This window comes from Dendrobates tinctorius, unplaced genomic scaffold (assembly GCF_039654945.1).
Source record: "Dendrobates tinctorius isolate UK_male_01 unplaced genomic scaffold, ASM3965494v1 ptg000035l, whole genome shotgun sequence".
Lineage (NCBI taxonomy): Eukaryota > Metazoa > Chordata > Amphibia > Anura > Dendrobatidae > Dendrobates > Dendrobates tinctorius.
The window spans coordinates 44,247,456-44,265,783 of record NW_027361703.1 but is presented as its reverse complement, the minus strand read 5'-3'; the positions used below and the strand labels follow the sequence as shown (position 1 = coordinate 44,265,783).

The 18,328-nt window shown below is 44.2% G+C and overlaps 1 protein-coding gene across 1 annotated transcript in view; it reads left to right on the top strand.

The window, feature by feature from the left end:
• Positions 1–18,328, top strand: part of SLC23A1 (solute carrier family 23 member 1) — a 260,181-nt gene that overhangs the window by 10,657 nt on the left and 231,196 nt on the right. The window contains exons 2-3 of the mRNA XM_073573448.1: positions 9,064–9,171; positions 17,084–17,241. Coding sequence (XP_073429549.1) covers positions 9,064–9,171; positions 17,084–17,241 — 266 coding nt within the window. The remainder of the gene's footprint in view (positions 1–9,063; positions 9,172–17,083; positions 17,242–18,328) is intronic.

Sequence of the window (18,328 nt, the reverse complement as noted above, 5' to 3'; positions counted from 1 at the left end):
AAAAACTAGGCCCAATGTAAAGGAGTGGGTCTCCTAGACTTGTAATGCCCATACATGCAGTGCATGGGTTGACAAACATTTCCCCATGGGGATAAATTTTTAAAAAATATACTGTGGGCATCATAGACATCCTTTGCCAAAAATTGAATGGCTGTAGCAGCACAGAGCCTGTTAACCCTGGTGATCTAGTGGTGGAGAATGAGGAGACATAATGATAAATCATACTGAAATCAAACAAATAAACAAAAAATGGGAATCCACCTATGAAAGAAAATAACAAAAGGGAGGGGTGAACACAGGTTCATAGATATGAAGCCAGAATGTGTCCAACGAGATATGTTTGTCCCTAGCAACAGCTGAGAGACAGGGATATAAATTAAAATATAATATAATAGTATTTCAATCTTTTTCAATTATAGAGGTATACACTAGGTCCTAAGAGGATGGTCCAGAGATAGTAAAACTGAAAAATATAAGAATAAATGGGAAGAATATACATACATCTCATTTTTATGCAGTTCCCCCTGGGGAGTAACATTTGTTTTGGTTTCACGGAATACGTTCACCCTGGTGTTCTACTGGTTGTGGATGAGGATAAGGAGGAGGATAACACCAAACAGACCAAATCAGGAAGCGGATACCCATGTGTGGTTGTGAAGAGGTGCATGAGAATACACCTCCACAAAAAAGACAATGTATTTGAGGTTATGTTTCGCTGTTTTCATTTGGTGGTGTACAGAAGTCTTGCCCAATCCAGCCCTTGTTCATTTTTATAAAAGTCAGCCTGTTAGCATTGTCATTTGACAGACGGATGCACTTATCTGTTATAATTCCACCAGCGGCATTAAAAACCCACTCTGACAGAACGCTAGCAGCAGGGCAGGCCAGGACCTCCAAGGTGTAGAGAGCCAGTCCATGCCACGTGTCCAGCTTCAATACAAAAAGGTTGGGGGAACAAGAGGCGCAATAGTGCCCTATCACTAGTGACACTACAATGTGAGTGGTATAATGCAGTTCCACTCACCTATTCCAGTTGTGTGACCCACAACTGGCTTGAAGACATAACACAGTATCAGCTGCTGCAGGACTTCCACCGACCACTCCAACATGGAAAAACTGCCAGAAAATATGGGAAGCAAGGTGTGCCACAGTCCGCGCTGCTGAGTCCCTGAGGAAGGTGCCAGGAAGGGCGCCGAAACGCGTAGGAAGAAATAAAGAAGTACTTTGTTACAACATCTTGCATCCCAGGTGATTTTGTGGACTCAGCAGCGCGGACTGTGGCACACCTTGCTTCCCATATTTTCTGACTTGTCCAGCTTGGATACCCAATAGTTAAAAGGCACAGAGGAATCCCGGAGGACGTTCGTACGATCTGCAAGGTACTCCCTCAGCATCTTCCCAAACATTGCACTTCTTGTGCCAGCACCCCTTGCCTCTGTGCCGGCACGATGGGAGGTTCTGAGAAAACTGTCCCAGAACTTTGCCATTGTTCCCCTGCCTGAGCTGGATTGTACTTCTGTCTCTCTCGCTAGGACTCCTTGGTTGTACAACAAACTCTTACGTCTGCTGCCAGCGTTCTCACATGGGAATTTTTTCAGTAATTCCGCTACAAGGGCCCTCTGGTACTGCAACATTTTTGTACACCTCTCTGCCTCTGGAATAAGAGATTGAAAGTTCTCCTTGTAGCGTAGGTCTAGAAGTGTCACCAACCAGTAATGAGCGTCACCGAAAATTTTTATAATGCAAGGGTCACGGGAAACGCAGTGCAACATAAAGTCAGCCATGTGTGCCAGACTGCTAACAGGCAAGACTGCCGAGTCCTCACCAGTAGAACGACTGACCATGCTGTCCTCCTTCTCCTCATCCTCATCCTCCCTGTCCTCAGGCCATACCCGCCGAACAGACGGTGTGACAGCTGTGCTTGTAGTACCGTCTGTAGCGCATGAAAGTAACTCCTGTTCTTCCTCCTCCTCATTGTCTACCAGTCCACATTGTGACGATATGAGGCTGGGCTGAGTGTAATCACCCTGTATGGTTCCTTGCTACATGTCCTCGTGCTCTACCAGCAATACATCCTCTTTATTTGTGAGCAGAGAGGTTTTCAGAATGCCGAGAAGTGGGATGGTGATGCTAATTATGGCATTCTTGGTGCAGTCCTTAAAGTTTTGGAGGATGGTACATATGTCTGACATCCATGTCCACTCCTGAGGTCTTATCTGTGGAGTCTAAACTGAATATCGACGGCCTTGTTGATGCTGGTAGTCAACAACTGCCCTCTTCTGCTCACAAATCCTTTGCAACATATGCCGTGTAGAGTTCCAATGCGTGGGGATATCAGAAGCAGGGTCAGGCAAGTTACGTGTGTGAGCTCACCTTGCCTGAGAGACGTCACCTGGTTCCAGCCACTGTCACACATGACCATGCTTGGCTGTAGGTTCAGCGGTGTCAGCCAAATATCTGACTGCTCTTTCAGCGCTGTCCACAACTCTTCTGCATTGTGCGGTTTGTCACCTATGCAGATTAACTTCAGCACAGCTTGTTGCAGCTTGGCTGAGGCAGTGCTTCCAGCTTCTGACTGATGTGTTTATTTCAGAGATGGAGGCTGAAGAGGAGGAAGAGGATGTACAGGAGCTGCAGACTGTGGGGGCAACCCTGATTGATGTAGGGCCCGCAATCCTCGATGTGGGGAGGATTTGTTCCATCCCAAGGTCTGACTGGGTCCCGGCTTCCACTATGTTAACCAAATGTGCCGTCAATGACATGTACCATCCCTGCCCACAAGCACTTGTCCATGTGTCCGTGGTTAGGTGGACTTTCCCAGTAACAGCATTGTTGAGGGCACGGGTAATGTTGTGGGACACATGCTGGTGTAATGCCAGTACGGCACAACGGGAGAAATAGTGGCGACTGGGGACCGAGTACCTTGGGACGGCCGCCGCCATCAGGTTGTGGAAAGCTTCAACGAGCCTAAAAGGCAACATTTCGAGTGCAAGCAGACGAGAAATGTTCGAATAAAGTACTGTGGCCTGTGGGGCATTGGCTGCGTATTTCCGCTTGCGTTCCAATGACTAGGGTATAGACAACTGAAGGCTTGGCTGGGACAAGGACATGGACGGGCCTGATGATGGTGCTGATTGATTGTGGGCAGCAACAGGTGCAGGATCCGAGGTATCTTCACAGGCACGGTGAATTGGGGATTGGCTTGTACACAAAACAGTGGAAGAAGCAGTGTTGTCACCTGCAGACAGTGATCCTGGAGCCTGGGATTTGGCCCACAAAGTTAGGTGCTTTGCTGCCATGTACCTAATCATGCTGGTGGTGGTCAGGCTGGTAGTTTTGCTACCCCTGTTGATGCGAGCATGGCAAGTGCTGCAAATGGCCTGTTTGGGGTTATTGGCAGAGTCTTTAAAAAATAACCAGCCTCGGGAAGATGTAACAGTTGGAATGGCAACTTTCGTCATTTTGGTATTACAGGGAATGGATGCACGCCTTCTTTCTTTGGCTACCACACTGCTTCTTCCTGCCTGTTGGGGTGATATGCCACCTTCCCCATATGTGCTGCTGTCCTCGCTCTGCATGTCCTCCTGCCAGTTTGGGTCAGTCACTATGTCATCCACCTCCTCGTCTTCCACATTCGCACCCTGCTCCTCCTCCTGACTTTCCGTTAATTGTGTCTCATCATCGTCCACCTCTTGTGACCGTGGCTGCTCAAAGATTTGTGCATCGCTACATGGAATATCGTCTTGCCCTGCTTCAAGTGGACCGGGCTAGAGACACGAATCTCCAAATGGAAAGCTGAACAGCTCTTCGGAGGGTCCAAGTGTGGGATCAGTTGTCTTAGGGAACTCGGCATGGTGGGAGGAAGGAGAATCAGAGTGAGTAATATCAGGTCCATACTCACAGCTACTCAGACTTGACCGTGTGGAAGACATGGTGGTGGTGGCTAAGTGACCGGTAGCATTATCCGCTATCCAACCAACAACCGTTTCACACTGCTCTGGCTTCAATAGTGGTGTACTGCGGTCCCCTAGTAACTGGGACAGGAAGGTCGAACGCAAAGACGTGGGTCTTTGCTGTGGTCCACTTTCAGCTTGGCCATGGCCTCGTCCTCTGCATGCACCATCAACATCACGTCAACTTCCACATCCCTTGCCCCTTGCCTTGCCCATTTTGAATGGACTACTGAAATATTTGAAAAGCTCAATACAAATGGATTTATTTGGAGAAAAATTATATGTGATCAGTATGCCTGCGAAGCAAAGATTTTTTCACCACAGATACACCAGGCGCCTGAGATAACAGACTGTATTACATTTTTTTTAGGTTTTGTGTTAATTTTTGAAAACACAAAATAATGAATAGAACAAGGCTAGCAGACAGAACTATGCAATGTATGCCTGCGAAGCAAAGATTTTTACACCACCGATACACCAGGCCTCAGCCTGGGATAACAGACTGAATAATTTTTTTTTATTTTTGGGCAAACTAGTGCTGTATAGAAGTACAGTTTCACTCAGGACAAAATAAGAAAACCGCCGTAAACTGGCCAAACTTTGAGCACACACAGATATGAGCTGACACACAGATACCACACTGAAAAATGTGTGGCCTGTTTTTTTAATAGTTTGCTAAATAATGCTGTATATAAGTCCAGTGACAACCAGGATCAAAAAAGAAAACCGGCCTAAACTGGCCAAAATTTGAGCCCACACAGATATGAGCTGGCACGCAGAGCAGATACCACTACCACTTTTTTTTGTTTTGTTTATTTTTTAAATTTTTGTGGCTAAATACTGCTGTATGTAAGTCCAGTTACACCCAGGATAAAAATATAAAACCGCCCTAAACTGGCAAAACTTTGAGCACACACAGATATGAGCTGCCACGGAGATACCAATACGACAAATGTGTGGCATGTATCTTTTTTGGGGCTAAATACTGCTGTATTTAACTACAGTGACAGCCAGGCCAAAAAAAGAAAACCACAGTAAACTGGCCAAACTTTGAGCACATACAGATATGAGCTGCATGAAGATACCACTACGACAAATGTGTGGCCTGTATTTTTTTTGGGGGGGAGGACTAAATACTGCTGTATTTAACTACAATGACAGCCAGGCAAAAAACGAAAACCGTCGTAAACTGGCCAAACTTTGAGCACGCACAGATATGAGCTGACACAGAGATAACACACCAAAAAATGTGTGGCCTGTATTCCAATTACACCTGGGGCTAGCTTTATATGGCTAATATATCCTACAGGTGGCAGCAGCAGCACCAGAACACAGGAAGGGAATGGACCCTCTTGATGTATGCAATGATCTATATACACACATACAGTGCCTGCAGGCCTTGCACTGATGTGTATATAGCGACGTACAATCCCCTACATACCTAGCGCTGGAACCTATATACTCCGAAATTAGTCCTTAGAAGGACTGTTGCTTTAGCTGGATGTGAGTAGTTTAGGATGGTAGACCCCACACTCACTAATAAATCCCCAATTCTGACCCTATCAAGGCTGCAGCTCTCCGTACACTATCTCAATCTGGAGCTGAATGCGCCGAGCAGGGTGGCGTCCGGTCTCTTATACCCCTGATCATGCTGTTCGGCCAGCCAATCACTGCACGACCACAACAAAGATGGCTGTGGAGTTTCATTGCTTGGCAGACAATCCCTGCAGCGTGATTGGGTCTCTTGGGTGTTGACCCGAGTTCCCGCTGAGTAATCCCGGAAATGCTTGGTGCTCGCCGAGTACACTGAGTACCGTGATACTCGGGCGAGTAACGAGTAGTGGGGAGCACATTCGCTCATCACTATATGGGAGTACTAAATGAATACTTGGAGCTTTGGTTGCATGTGGTCATCCATGATGTCTGTTCAATGGGTTGTTGGGGTGCGTCCAAATTTTGGGCAGCCCTGCCACTCACCGCATACGCAAAAATAGTATAAGGGATCCAATGTTTATTAATGGGAACAAAGCATAGTTGGCTGATGGCTGTCTAAAAATAGTGAGGGCAGACTGCAGGCCCTATAAAAACAGACTTTGTGACTTTCAGAGTCCCTCCTTCATAAATGAAACAGGATGTGTCTGATGATGTGTCACACACCACATGCCCAAATAAGGTTGTAAACTGTTAAAATTACTCCCAGTGAATGCATTTGTCTTGCTTGAAAGAAATGGTAAAGTTGAAAAACGCATCAAATACACTACATGTGAACATAGCCCAATTGGTGGAGAGACATTTTTGTTTTGGGTTATTTATTTCTCCTTATATAAAAGTCATTACCCTGGAAAGGATGTTCCTAGGAAAATCCATTTTGGTTTTGTTTTTGTATGTTTTATTGTGCGCCTGTAAAAATGGCTTAAGACTGATAACATTGTTCACAACTGTGACCTGGGAGTCAGAATGCTTCCAGGGGTCTTCACCATGATGTTCCCATGTCATTTGAGCACTGTTTCCATCATTTTCAGACCTTTTCAGACCCTGAGGGGTGTCACAGTAAAAATACTCGGTTTTCCCATAGACTTACATTGGGCTTGTTGCTCGGGTCGAGCACCCGAGCAAAACAATTTGCTCGACTCGAGCAACAAGCACCCAAGCATTTTAATGCTAGCTCATCACTATTGACAAGATGTGATGACTTGTCCCAAACTCTTCAATGGACCCCCTTCTCTGCTGATTGTTGAAAGTAATGACCACCCTCCAGGTTGTCAATTCTCAGTACCTTGCGGCTAGGGGGCCCAATAACATTTCTCCAGACCAGGCCCTGGCTCGCCTCCTTGACTTTTCCAAATAGACCAGGTGCCGCCGTCCGCGCAGCAGTTCCTGGATACTGGCTCTACTGTCCACAGTCCGCAAGAGCCCCAGCTGTAAAGGATGCTACCTGGGATCGGGTTTGGTGGATCTGGGAAATTGTCTGGATCTGGACCACAGGCTCCTGCCACCTGTGCTGTTGAGTCAGCTTCTGCTGGCTCCAATATTCCTCCCTCCAGTCTCGCGTGGTTCTGACATCTTTGTTGTCCACTAAGCACTTTAAACTTTATGGATGACTAATTGAATACATTAAAAAATAACACTTTTGGATTGTTATATATTACAGAAATGTACCCCAGACCACGGAATAGTGTATGGGTGAGAAATGTAATCCAGCAAATTTTTGTAATGCTTTTTTTAGAGTGTTAGATATCACAGAAATATGCTCCAGACCACAGAATACTATATGGCTGAGAAATTTAACTCAAGCAAAATTTTTAAGCACTTTTTTCAGCTTTATAGATCACAGAAATGTATCACACACCAAGGAATAGTGTATGGGTGAGAAATTTAACTCTGCAAAATGCTTTTTTCGAGAGTTTTGAAAAAAAAAACCAAAACCCTAGAACAAAGATTTTTTGAGTATTATTTAACACAAAAAAGTTACACAAAACACGTAATACTCGATGGATCAAAATATATTTATTTTTTTCACCCCTCACCCCAAAAAAACTACAGCTATATACCTGGCAATGGACTGCACAGCCCTAATTCCTGACTACAGACTGTATTCTGCAGCTCTCCCTGCTCCTGCAACTCTTTCTCCCTCCCTACACTAAATGCAGAAAGTGTGTGATCCAAATACCAAAGCAAAGAATTAGCCCTGACAAGGTGACAAGGGCTCTTAGTATGCTAGTTCTGCTTCAAGCACTAGTATTAACAGTAGAGGACTCTGATTCGTTATACTGTGTATACATGCCTGAACAAGCACTCTCTCCCTCCAATACAAACTGTCACAGAGCTGTGTGAAGAGCCTGGTGGCCCCTGTCCTTTTTTAATCCCTGATTATGTCACACGGCCATCCAATCACAGTAATGCACTACCATGATCCCAAGGCAATCCCAGCAAGCTTATTGGCTGTGTAACAAGCACCAAACATGCAGTGTGATGATTCGAGTAATGAGCACATTCGAGCACCCAGACACTTGGGTGATATCCGATTATCAATGAGCACGTTTGCTCATCCCTCTTGCTAATATTTCTGCAACAGAGAGGTGAAATAAAAAAAAACCCTGTGAAAGCACCATTTCATTCTGCTTTGCAAACACTCTTACATCGTGTGTCCAGTTCAGCATGAAAAATTTGGTAAAAGATCTTTTTTATAGAGCTTTCACATACAGAATACCATAACTTTCAAATACAAATATATTCAGCTCACCTTTTTTTACTTGTCACGTTGGAGGCAGTTCTTTGATGAAGGTGCTAAGAAATGTCACAAGCTGACATAAGTACAAAAATCCAAATACTCCAGCACATCTTCTTACTTAAAAATAGAAACTTTATTAAGAAATCTTCATTAAAAATCCAAAAGCAGGATACAGGTTAAAAAACCATGGTGAAGACAGGCCATAACTTTCAAATGTAGCAACATTCTGCATGTTATACCATTAATGTACTGCAACCCACATCTTGTACAGCACTGTGGGTCAGATTTATCAATCTTGATTTGACAGTCTTGACAGAGTACACTACACATGCCACTTAAAAGATACTGTGTCTCTAGTAAATGGTGCTACACTAGAAATGCTACTCCAGTCAGAACCTGAAGTAGCATTTCTGGCATAGAAAACACTAGTAGATTTGATGAATTTGACAGGGGTGCTTTTCCAAATTGGGGTGAAAATGTCAAAAGTCAGTACATTTTTGCAAAAATGCACATTGCACAGAAATATTGAATCTTTTCAAAGATTTTACAACACTATTTTGATGAATCGGTCTCTTTCTTTTAAAAAAAATATGAATGGCATGCTAGGTAAATAGTTTAGGTGGCACTCTACATTATGTTGAAGCATATGAGCAACTTCTATTTAAGTACTTTAGTACTTTCTGATCCAAGTCTACTCTCAAATGCACTGTATAATAATGAATAACCCAAGTCCAAGTCCAAAGGCCCCAGAATGAATCAATTATAGAAATCAAAAGTCATTCTGTATCCTTTGTAACTTCAAAACTGGGAATAAGATCAAAAATCTCTGAAAACCAGTGACATTTTACAAATAGTTTTTATAAACTATTTATTTGACAGGAGGATAACCCAACACTTCAAACTACAGAAATGAAATCAGAACTTGATATGCTATACAAAATTGAAGACGTTCCTCCATGGTATCTTTGCATTTTCCTTGGATTACAGGTACAGTAAAATGTGTGAATGAAAATAATTCATGTTCAGTAATTCCTACTTTAGTAATGTGTAAATAGAAATAAAAAATATTAGACATCCCTCCATGATAACTTTGCCTTTTCCTTAGATCTTGGATTACAAGTAAAATAAAAATTGTAAACAAAAATAATTAGTCCAATGAAGAGACTATCCAGCTCAACGATGAAGTGAAAAAACAATTCTTTATTCACTCAGATTTAGAAAAAATAGAGGATAAAACGCAGCATAGTAGGACAAGAAGTTGTGTTATCAACGCGTTTCAGGTGTCACAGCACCCTTGTTCATGACTAAGGATGCTGTGACACCTGAAACACGTTGATAACGCAACTTCTTGTCCTACTATGCTGAGTTTTATCCTCTATTTTTGCTAAATCTGAGTGAATAAAGAATTGTTTTTTCACTTCATTGTTGAGCTGGATAATCTCTTCATTGGAATTTTATACGCCAAGACCCGGCGGTTCCGTGCTCCGACCTTCATGATGTCATAATCGGTGAGCTGGATTGTTTTATAAAAATAATTAGTGCCTTCACCCCCCAAGCCTGTTTTCATCTTTATGACCAGTCCAAATTTTACAATTCTGACCAGCATCACTATATGTAGTAATAACTCTAGAATACTTCACTGTATCCCACTGATTCTGATATTGTTTTTTCATGGCATTTTGTATTTCCTGACAGTGGTTAAATTTGTTCAATAAGACTTGTAAAAAAAATGGACATTTGGTGAAAATTTGTCAATTTTCAAAATTTTAATTTTTATGGCCCTAAGTAAGAGAATTACAGTCCTACTCATTATTATTGGCACCCATGCAGTTTAAATACACAATGTGAAAGTCTCCTGAAAAAAAAGTCAAATGAAACAGCATTTTTGAGCACTCGTGTTAAATACAAAAGAGCAAATGAAAAAAAATAATTTAAAACAAAAAAGAATGGGAGGGAAAAATAGGAAAAACCTAAAGCTTGCTGTGACACTCATATTAGTACCCTTTACATTAAATTAGTATTGAAACACTTTTTAACTCTCCTGTGGTAAATTACAAATGAGAAACAGCTTTGATTAATTGTTGGTTCCCATGTGACATGAGTTATCCAACGAATAATGACTTCAGTGTTTTAAAAGCTACATGGTAGACCCTGTGCCTTTTGTCACAATGGTGAAGACAAAGGAGCTGTCTGAGGGCATCAGAAATGCTATTATTAGCAAACACAAGACTTCCAAAGTGTATAAGGCCATCTCCAAAAACCTTAGTATCCCAGATTCAACAGTGTGCAATGTTATTAAGAAGTTTGCCAAGCATAACACCATCAAGAACCTCCCTGGACGTGGGGGAAAGTGGGAAAATTAGCAAGAGATGTATTCGAAGATTGGTGCAAATAGTCGAAAAAACACTACATCAAACATACAAAGACCTGAAGGCCAACCTGGAACAGTCTGGGGTCATGGTTTCAACAAGTTCCATACACCGCACACTAAACCAAGCAGAGTTTTCTGGGCGAAGGCCAAGGAAGAAACAATTGCTGAAGATAAGACATAAAAAGGAACAACTGATCTTTGCTAAAGAGTACCTTGACAAACCACAATCCTTCTGGGAAAATGTTTTGTGGACAGATGAAGCAAAATTAGAGCTCTTTGGCAATACAAAGCAACAGTTTGTTTACAGATGTCGCAATGAAGATTATAAGGAAAAGAATACCCTACCAACAGTTAAGCATAGTAGAGGATCCTTAATGTTGTGGGGTTGCTTTTCTGCATCTGGTACTGGAGGCCTTGACCATATCACAGAAATCATGAAATCAGAAAATTATCAAGAGATTTTAGAGCGAAATGTCCTACCCAGTGTAAGAAAACTTGGTTTGAGTTGAAGATCATGGGTCCTCCAGCAAGATAATGACCTAAAACACACATTCAAAAGTACACAGGAATGGTTGAAAAGGAAAAAATGGACTGTTTTAAAATGGTCAGCAATGAATCCTGACCTCAATCCCATTGAACATCTATGTGGTGAGCTGAAATATGGCATTGGGAAAAAGAACTCTCCAGACATTCAAGAACTTGAACAAACTGCAAAGGAAGAGTGGAAGAAAATACCTCCTGAGAAGTGGAAGTTGCTTATAGATGGCTACAAGAAACGTTTGGAGGCTGTCATCAATGATAAAGGGTGTACAGTCATGTATTAATTAGGGGTGCCTTTGTTGCTGCACATGCTGTTTATTCTATTTCTTGTTTGAAATTGCAACATGTATGTTGAAAATCAATGTTTTATTGTATTATTTTGGGCCACAAATTAAAAAATCCTGAGGCTATAACTTTGGTACATTTCCATTTACTTATGAAGATAATGTACAGTCGATGAAAAAAATGAAGGGATGTCAATAATACTGAGCAGCACTGTATGTCTCACAAAATAGTTAATAAATACTGTAACATTTCGCACAAGTCTACTGTACATCAGCACAATTTTTGAAACATAATAGTTTTGCCAGGTTAGTTCAAAAACCTAGGGGAAACCCACGTTGGGTGTTTTTTCATTCATTCATTCTCCTCTGCTCTCATCAATCGCTGGCAGAGCAGGGGAGAATGAGAGCCACGTTCAGCACCTGCCGCCGGGAAACAGCGCTTACAGTAGCGCTTCTTCCCCGGCAGCCATCAGTGTGGTACTGATGCAGCACACGGTTGCCACACGTGTGCCGCACGTATTACACACACGGACACACCGACACTGATATCTCCGGTACCGTTTTCCCGGCGCTGGAAATATCAGGACGTGTGAAAGGGGCCTTAGGGTCTGTGAACATGTTGCGGGTTAGTTACAATTTTGCCACTTTTTTTGTACAGATTTGTCATAAGAACCTGAAGAATTTCCTGTTCCCAACAAAGTGAATGCGATTCCTAAAGTCTTATGCATTTTTTTTCCTTGTAGATTTGCAGCAAATCAAAAATCTGCAGCATGCCAATTCTTTCAGTGTTTTTACTGCAGATTTCACCCATATTAATGAACTGGAAAAATGCATCAAAAACACATGCAAAAAATGCAACAGAAACGAATAAAAACCATGTCAAAACATATGTATGTTATGCAGGGCTGCCACTAGGAATTTCAGGGCTCCATACTGGTAAAATTTTCGGGGCCCCCTTGAGACTCTGCCCAGGCTCCACCCCAGCCCCGCCCTCCACACCTCGAACTGTCCACAGTCCCACAGCTCTCTCTTGGAAAAACTCTGCTTTTCACCAATCACACATTAACAGTTCCCATCTCCAGATCACACACATAGCCAGCAGCTCTTGTTTTGGCCAAAAGATTTTTTAAATCTGCCACCACGACAAGGTAAAGGAGAAAGTTTATGGATTAAACGTGCGCTGCTCGACAGATCACTCCTTCCAGATTATGTTAATTGTACTTTTATCTCCCAACGCGTTTCGAAGTTTACACTTCTTCTTCAGGGGATGACATGTCACCACATGGTGACTGAATACTACAATACTGATCATTAATAAAAAACATAATACTATCACCATAAGTGCCATTATACACAGGAGATCTGTACTTAGTATGCAGTATCTGTGTAAAGGTAATACAGTGATCACCAGTGACATTATACACAGGAGCCCTGTATATAGTGCCAGTGTACAGGTAATACAGTGATCACTGGTGACATTGTACACAGGAACTCTGTATATAGTGTATAGTGTCAGTGCACAGGTAACACACTGACTCACCAGTGACGTTTCTAGGTGAAGTCCTTCAGCTTTGCTTTTTATCTTTCATCCAGCACAGACCGCTATCACGTCTTCCAGCCAGGGTTCGTCTGTGCAGGAAATAACACCGTTATCTAGAGCTCCACTTGCAGAACACATAACTTAATTTTTTCCCAACTTCTACAATACACCAGAAGAAGAAAAAAAGGCGATATAGTGTCGCTCTGCACAGTAACAGGACCCCCCATTTAAAACAGTATTCTCAAAAAAATAAAATAAATACATCACTGCAGTAATAATATCCATTAATTAGCCCCTATGGTAATAATATCCCCCATCCTGGCCCCCGTGTGTCTCATTCCTGGCACCCGCCATATTTTCTCTCATCCTGCCCTCATCCATTCTGCCCCCATATGATCTCCTGATCCTGCCCCATCTGTCTACATTGTATCCATCCTGTCCCATGATCCTGCACCATGTGTCTCGCACCCTGCCCCTCCTGTGTCTCAAATTCTGCCCCCTCCTGTGTCTCACTGTCACATTCTGCCCCCCCTGTGTCTTCCTGTCACATTCTGCCACCGTGCCTCACATTCTGCCCCCTCCTGTGTCTCACTGTCACATTCTGCCCCCATGTCTCGCATTGCCCCTGTGTCTCAGTTTGCCCCGTGTCCATTCTGCCACTGTGTCTCACATTCTGCCCCATGTCCATTCTGCCCCCATGTCTTGCATTCTGCCCCATCTTGTCCTGCATTCTGCCCCCATGTCTGCATTCTGCCCCATCATGTCCTGCATTCTGCCCCATCATGTCCTGCATTCTGCCCCATCATGTCTTGCATTCTGCCCCATGTCTGCATTCTGCCCCATCATATCTTGCATTCTGCCCCATCATGTCTTGCATTTTGCCCCATCATGTCCTCCATTCTGCCCCATCATGTCCTCCATTCTGCCCCATCATGTCTTGCATTCTGCCCCATCACGTCCTGCATTCTGCCGCCATCATGTCCTGCATTCTGCCCCCATCATGTCCTGCATTCTGCCCCATCATGTCCTGCATTCTGCCCCATCATGTCCTGCATTCTGCCCCATCATGTCCTGCATTGTGCCCCATCATGTCCTGCATTCTGCCCCATCATGTCTTGCATTCTGCCCCATGTCTGCATTCTGCCCCATCATGTCTTGCATTCTGCCTCTGTTATGAATGAGTCACCGTAGGAGGCAAAAACAGAAATGCTAGCTAAGTCCAGAAAACCAGAGAAGTTGGCAGCTATCGGATTGCAGACCCCTGAACCTATCAACACAACTAGCAGTAGCCGTGGGGGCTTCCTACGATGCCCTAGACCCCTCGATCACAGCCGGAGGACTATATAGCCTAAAGACAGAAAGGGAAATCTAAACTGCCCCAGAGCAGACCCCAAAGCAAAAGGCAGCCCCCAACATATAATGACGGTGAAGCAAGAAGAAAGAACACTAACACAGACAGAAAGATAGACTGAGCAAAGACGGGGCCCAAGCTAACTAGATAGGAACAGACAGGAAGGCTGCTGTCTGCAATCCGTGAAAAACCCTATGAAAATAAGAGCCAACAGACTGACAGTGAAAAAGGCCCTGAAGACGCTAGGCTTCAAAAAGACTATGTCAGTACTCAGGAATATTCTGAAGACAGAGCAACCGGCAAAAGGAGATTCAGCTCACCCCAGCAGGGAATGGCAGAATCCAGAAAAGCAAGGCAAACAAAAGCAAAACACAAATGCTAAAAGGCAAAGCAGAAAACTTAGCTTTAGAGGAGCAGGAATCAGACTGGTCTTCTAGAAGTCCACAGAGAAATCACCTGCAGGGCAGAAGGGCGTCAGCAGCCTTATATCCAGTCCGTGACTCCACTCAGCCAGTCATCATCATTAGGCTCAGGTGCCTGATAATCAGGCTCATCACCTTCCTTTACCAGAATAGGGAGTTCACCAGCCCTCAGTGACGAAGGGGAAAATGAACTCACAACAGCCTCCATCATGCCCTGCATTCTGCCCCATCATGTCCTGCATTCTGCCCCCATCATGTCCTGCATTCTGCCCCCATCATGTCCTGCATTCTTCCCCCATCATGTCCTGCATTCTGCCCCCATCATGTCTTGCATTCTGCCCCATGTCTGCATTCTGCTCCCATGTCTGCATTCTGCCCCATGTCTGCATTCTGCTCCCATGTCTGCATTCTACCCCATCATGTCTTGCATTCTGCCTCCATCATGCCCTGCATTCTGCCCCATCATGTCCTGCATTCTGCCCCCATCATGTCCTGCATTCTGCCCCATCATGTCTTGCATTCTGCCCCCATGTCTTGCATTCTGCCCCCATCATGTCTTGCATTCTGCCCCCATCATGTCCTGCATTCTGCCCCCATCATGTCCTGCATTCTGCCCCATCATGTCCTGCATTCTGCCACCATCATGTCCTGCATTCTGCCACCATCATGTCCTGCATTCTGCCCTATCATGTCCTGCATTCTGCCCCATCATGTCCTGCATTCTGCCCCCCATCATGTCTTGCATTCTGCCCCCATGTCTTGCATTCTGCCCCCATCATGTCTTGCATTCTGCCCCCATCATGTCCTGCATTCTGCCCCCATCATGTCCTGCATTCTGCCCCATCATGTCCTGCATTCTGCCCCCATCATGTCCTGCATTCTGCCCCATCATGTCTTGCATTCTGCCCCCATGTCTTGCATTCTGCCCCCATCATGTCTTGCATTCTGCCCCCATCATGTCCTGCATTCTGCCCCCATCATGTCCTGCATTCTGCCCCATCATGTCCTGCATTCTGCCACCATCATGTCCTGCATTCTGCCCTATCATGTCCTGCATTCTGCCCTATCATGTCCTGCATTCTGCCCTATCATGTCCTGCATTCTGCCCCATCATGTCCTGCATTCTGCCCCATCATGTCTTGCATTCTGCCCCCATGTCTTGCATTCTGCCCCCATCATGTCTTGCATTCTGCCCCCATCATGTCCTGCATTCTGCCCCCATCATGTCCTGCATTCTGCCCCATCATGTCCTGCATTCTGCCACCATCATGTCCTGCATTCTGCCCTATCATGTCCTGCATTCTGCCCTATCATGTCCTGCATTCTGCCCCATCATGTCCTGCATTCTGCCCCCCATCATGTCTTGCATTTTGCCCCCATAATGTCCTGTATTCTGCCCCATCATGTACTGCATTCTGCCCCCTTCATGTCTTGCAATCTGCCCCCTTCGTGTCTTGCATTCTGTCCCATCATGTCCTGCATTCTGCTCCCATCATGTCCTGCATTCTGCCCCCATCATGTCCTGCATTCTGCCCCCATCATGTCCTGCATTCTGCCCCCATCATGTCCTGCATTCTGCCCCCATCATGTCCTGCATTCTGCCCCCATCATGTCCTGCATTCTGCCCCATCATGTCTTCCATTCTGCCCCCATAATGTCTTCTATTCTGCCCCATGTCTGCATTCTGCCCCCGTCATGGCCTGCATTCTGTTCCCATGTCTGCATTCTGCCCCCATCATGTCTGAATTCTTCCCCCATCATGTCTGCATTCTTCCCCCGTGTCTCACAGACTGCCCCGGGCCCCCCGGATTGCCGCTTTCAATATAAAAAAACAAAAAAACAAAAAGCTCCCTCCACCCAGCTGAACTGCACTCGCCGGCGACTGACAATGACGTCAGACGCCAGCGACATGCGCGCTGCGGCTGACGTCAGCTGCCAGCCTCCGATTGATGTGCGGGCTGGCGGGGAAGCATGTCAATAGCGTTCAGCTGCCGCAGCACCGCTAAGGGCCCAGTTTAGCCAGCCGGGCCCCCTCTACCCACTGGGCCCCATACGCCAGTAAGGGCAGTAATGCCCTGGTGGCGGCCCTGATGTTATGCTACATTTTGCCTGCCAGCACATGAGTATTTACAGCAGAATTTTTGGCTGCAAATACTGAACATGTGCACATACCCATAAAAGCCCTCCTTACAATCCAGCCATGACAAATATCAATATTGCCATGTATTGCTAAAATAAAATCAGTTACTGAAGAAGACTATAAAAGTTTCAGTACTTGTATGATTTTTTTAATAGGAGCAACAGACCCCTACATACCCTTATAAGTGGTTTAATTAGAGTTTTGGTGTAGACATACACCCCTTAAAGTGTCCCGGTTTTACTGTTTTGCAGCACTACCTGACATGCTTCAGTGGGACAATCGCTATTCCATTTCTTCTAGCAAATGCTCTGTGTGTTGGAAATGATCAGCAAACTGTAAGCCAGCTAATAGGAACAATATTTACATGCGTAGGGATCACTACAATTATCCAGACAACATTTGGTGTAAGGTATGATTTCTTCTCTTATTTTTGCATTTAATTCTTCTTCAGTGCATTCTTTTATGCTTACGTACATGTACGTTCACTGACAGCAGTGTACAGCAATATATAAGCAATATAGAGAAGATAAACTGTGGCACTCACCCAATAAAAAGTCAATAGACTTTATTCCAAATGTTCAAAAAGAGTACAGCGTGGTACATGAGTGACATACATTAGTTTATCTTCTCTATATTGCTTATAACCGGACTGTATTCTGAGCACAACTTAGAACCTCGGTTATAACTGTTTTTGCTGTGTGCCAGTATTTCTCTTCAATATTAATTGTAATATAGATGTATTTTGGGCAGTAATGTACATTTAGTCGAGCTACTCGCACTAGAGGCAGCTCTCAAGGTAATCTCTTAACAGGTTTTTGCTTCTCAGTCTCCTCTTAACTGTGTGAAGGAGCATAGAAGAGGCATAATACTGTGTCGGGGCGCATCATACTGTATCGGGACTGTAAAGGAAATTATAAATTCAGTAAAAAAAAACATTAGATTAAGTCTGCCATACTCATGATTGACACTAGAAAAATGGGATAATATCTATGTACTTTATTGCAGAAACTCAGAACCAAGGAGGAGTGTGACTGAAACTATAGTTTCATTCCTAACACCTCGCGTGGTGAGCCTGAGCTTCAAAACTTGGGCAGATGGTCCTTTGAGGTCAGGCTGGAAATTTCATATTTACTATTGGGTATTTAATATGCAATTTGCTTGCCCTCTTATTAGCCCACGGTCCAGTGTCAGAGCTGCGATTTCAGTAACACAGTTTATGCCAACCAGCAAATTTCAACCCAGGACCAGACCAGGCATATAAATTATGGTTTACACAATGGAAAGATGTTCACATGTGGGAGTTCACCTGAACTCAATGTGATCCATAAACCTTTAACTCCAGGAATGTGTGACAAGCGGCCCCCTATATCTGAAACCCCCCACCCCCAAACCTGACCAATTACCCAACCAAATAAAACAACTCACTGTGTAACGTTGGATGTAAAGGCCACAACAGCTTCATTTACTATATAACAACAAACAGTAAATATTTCATT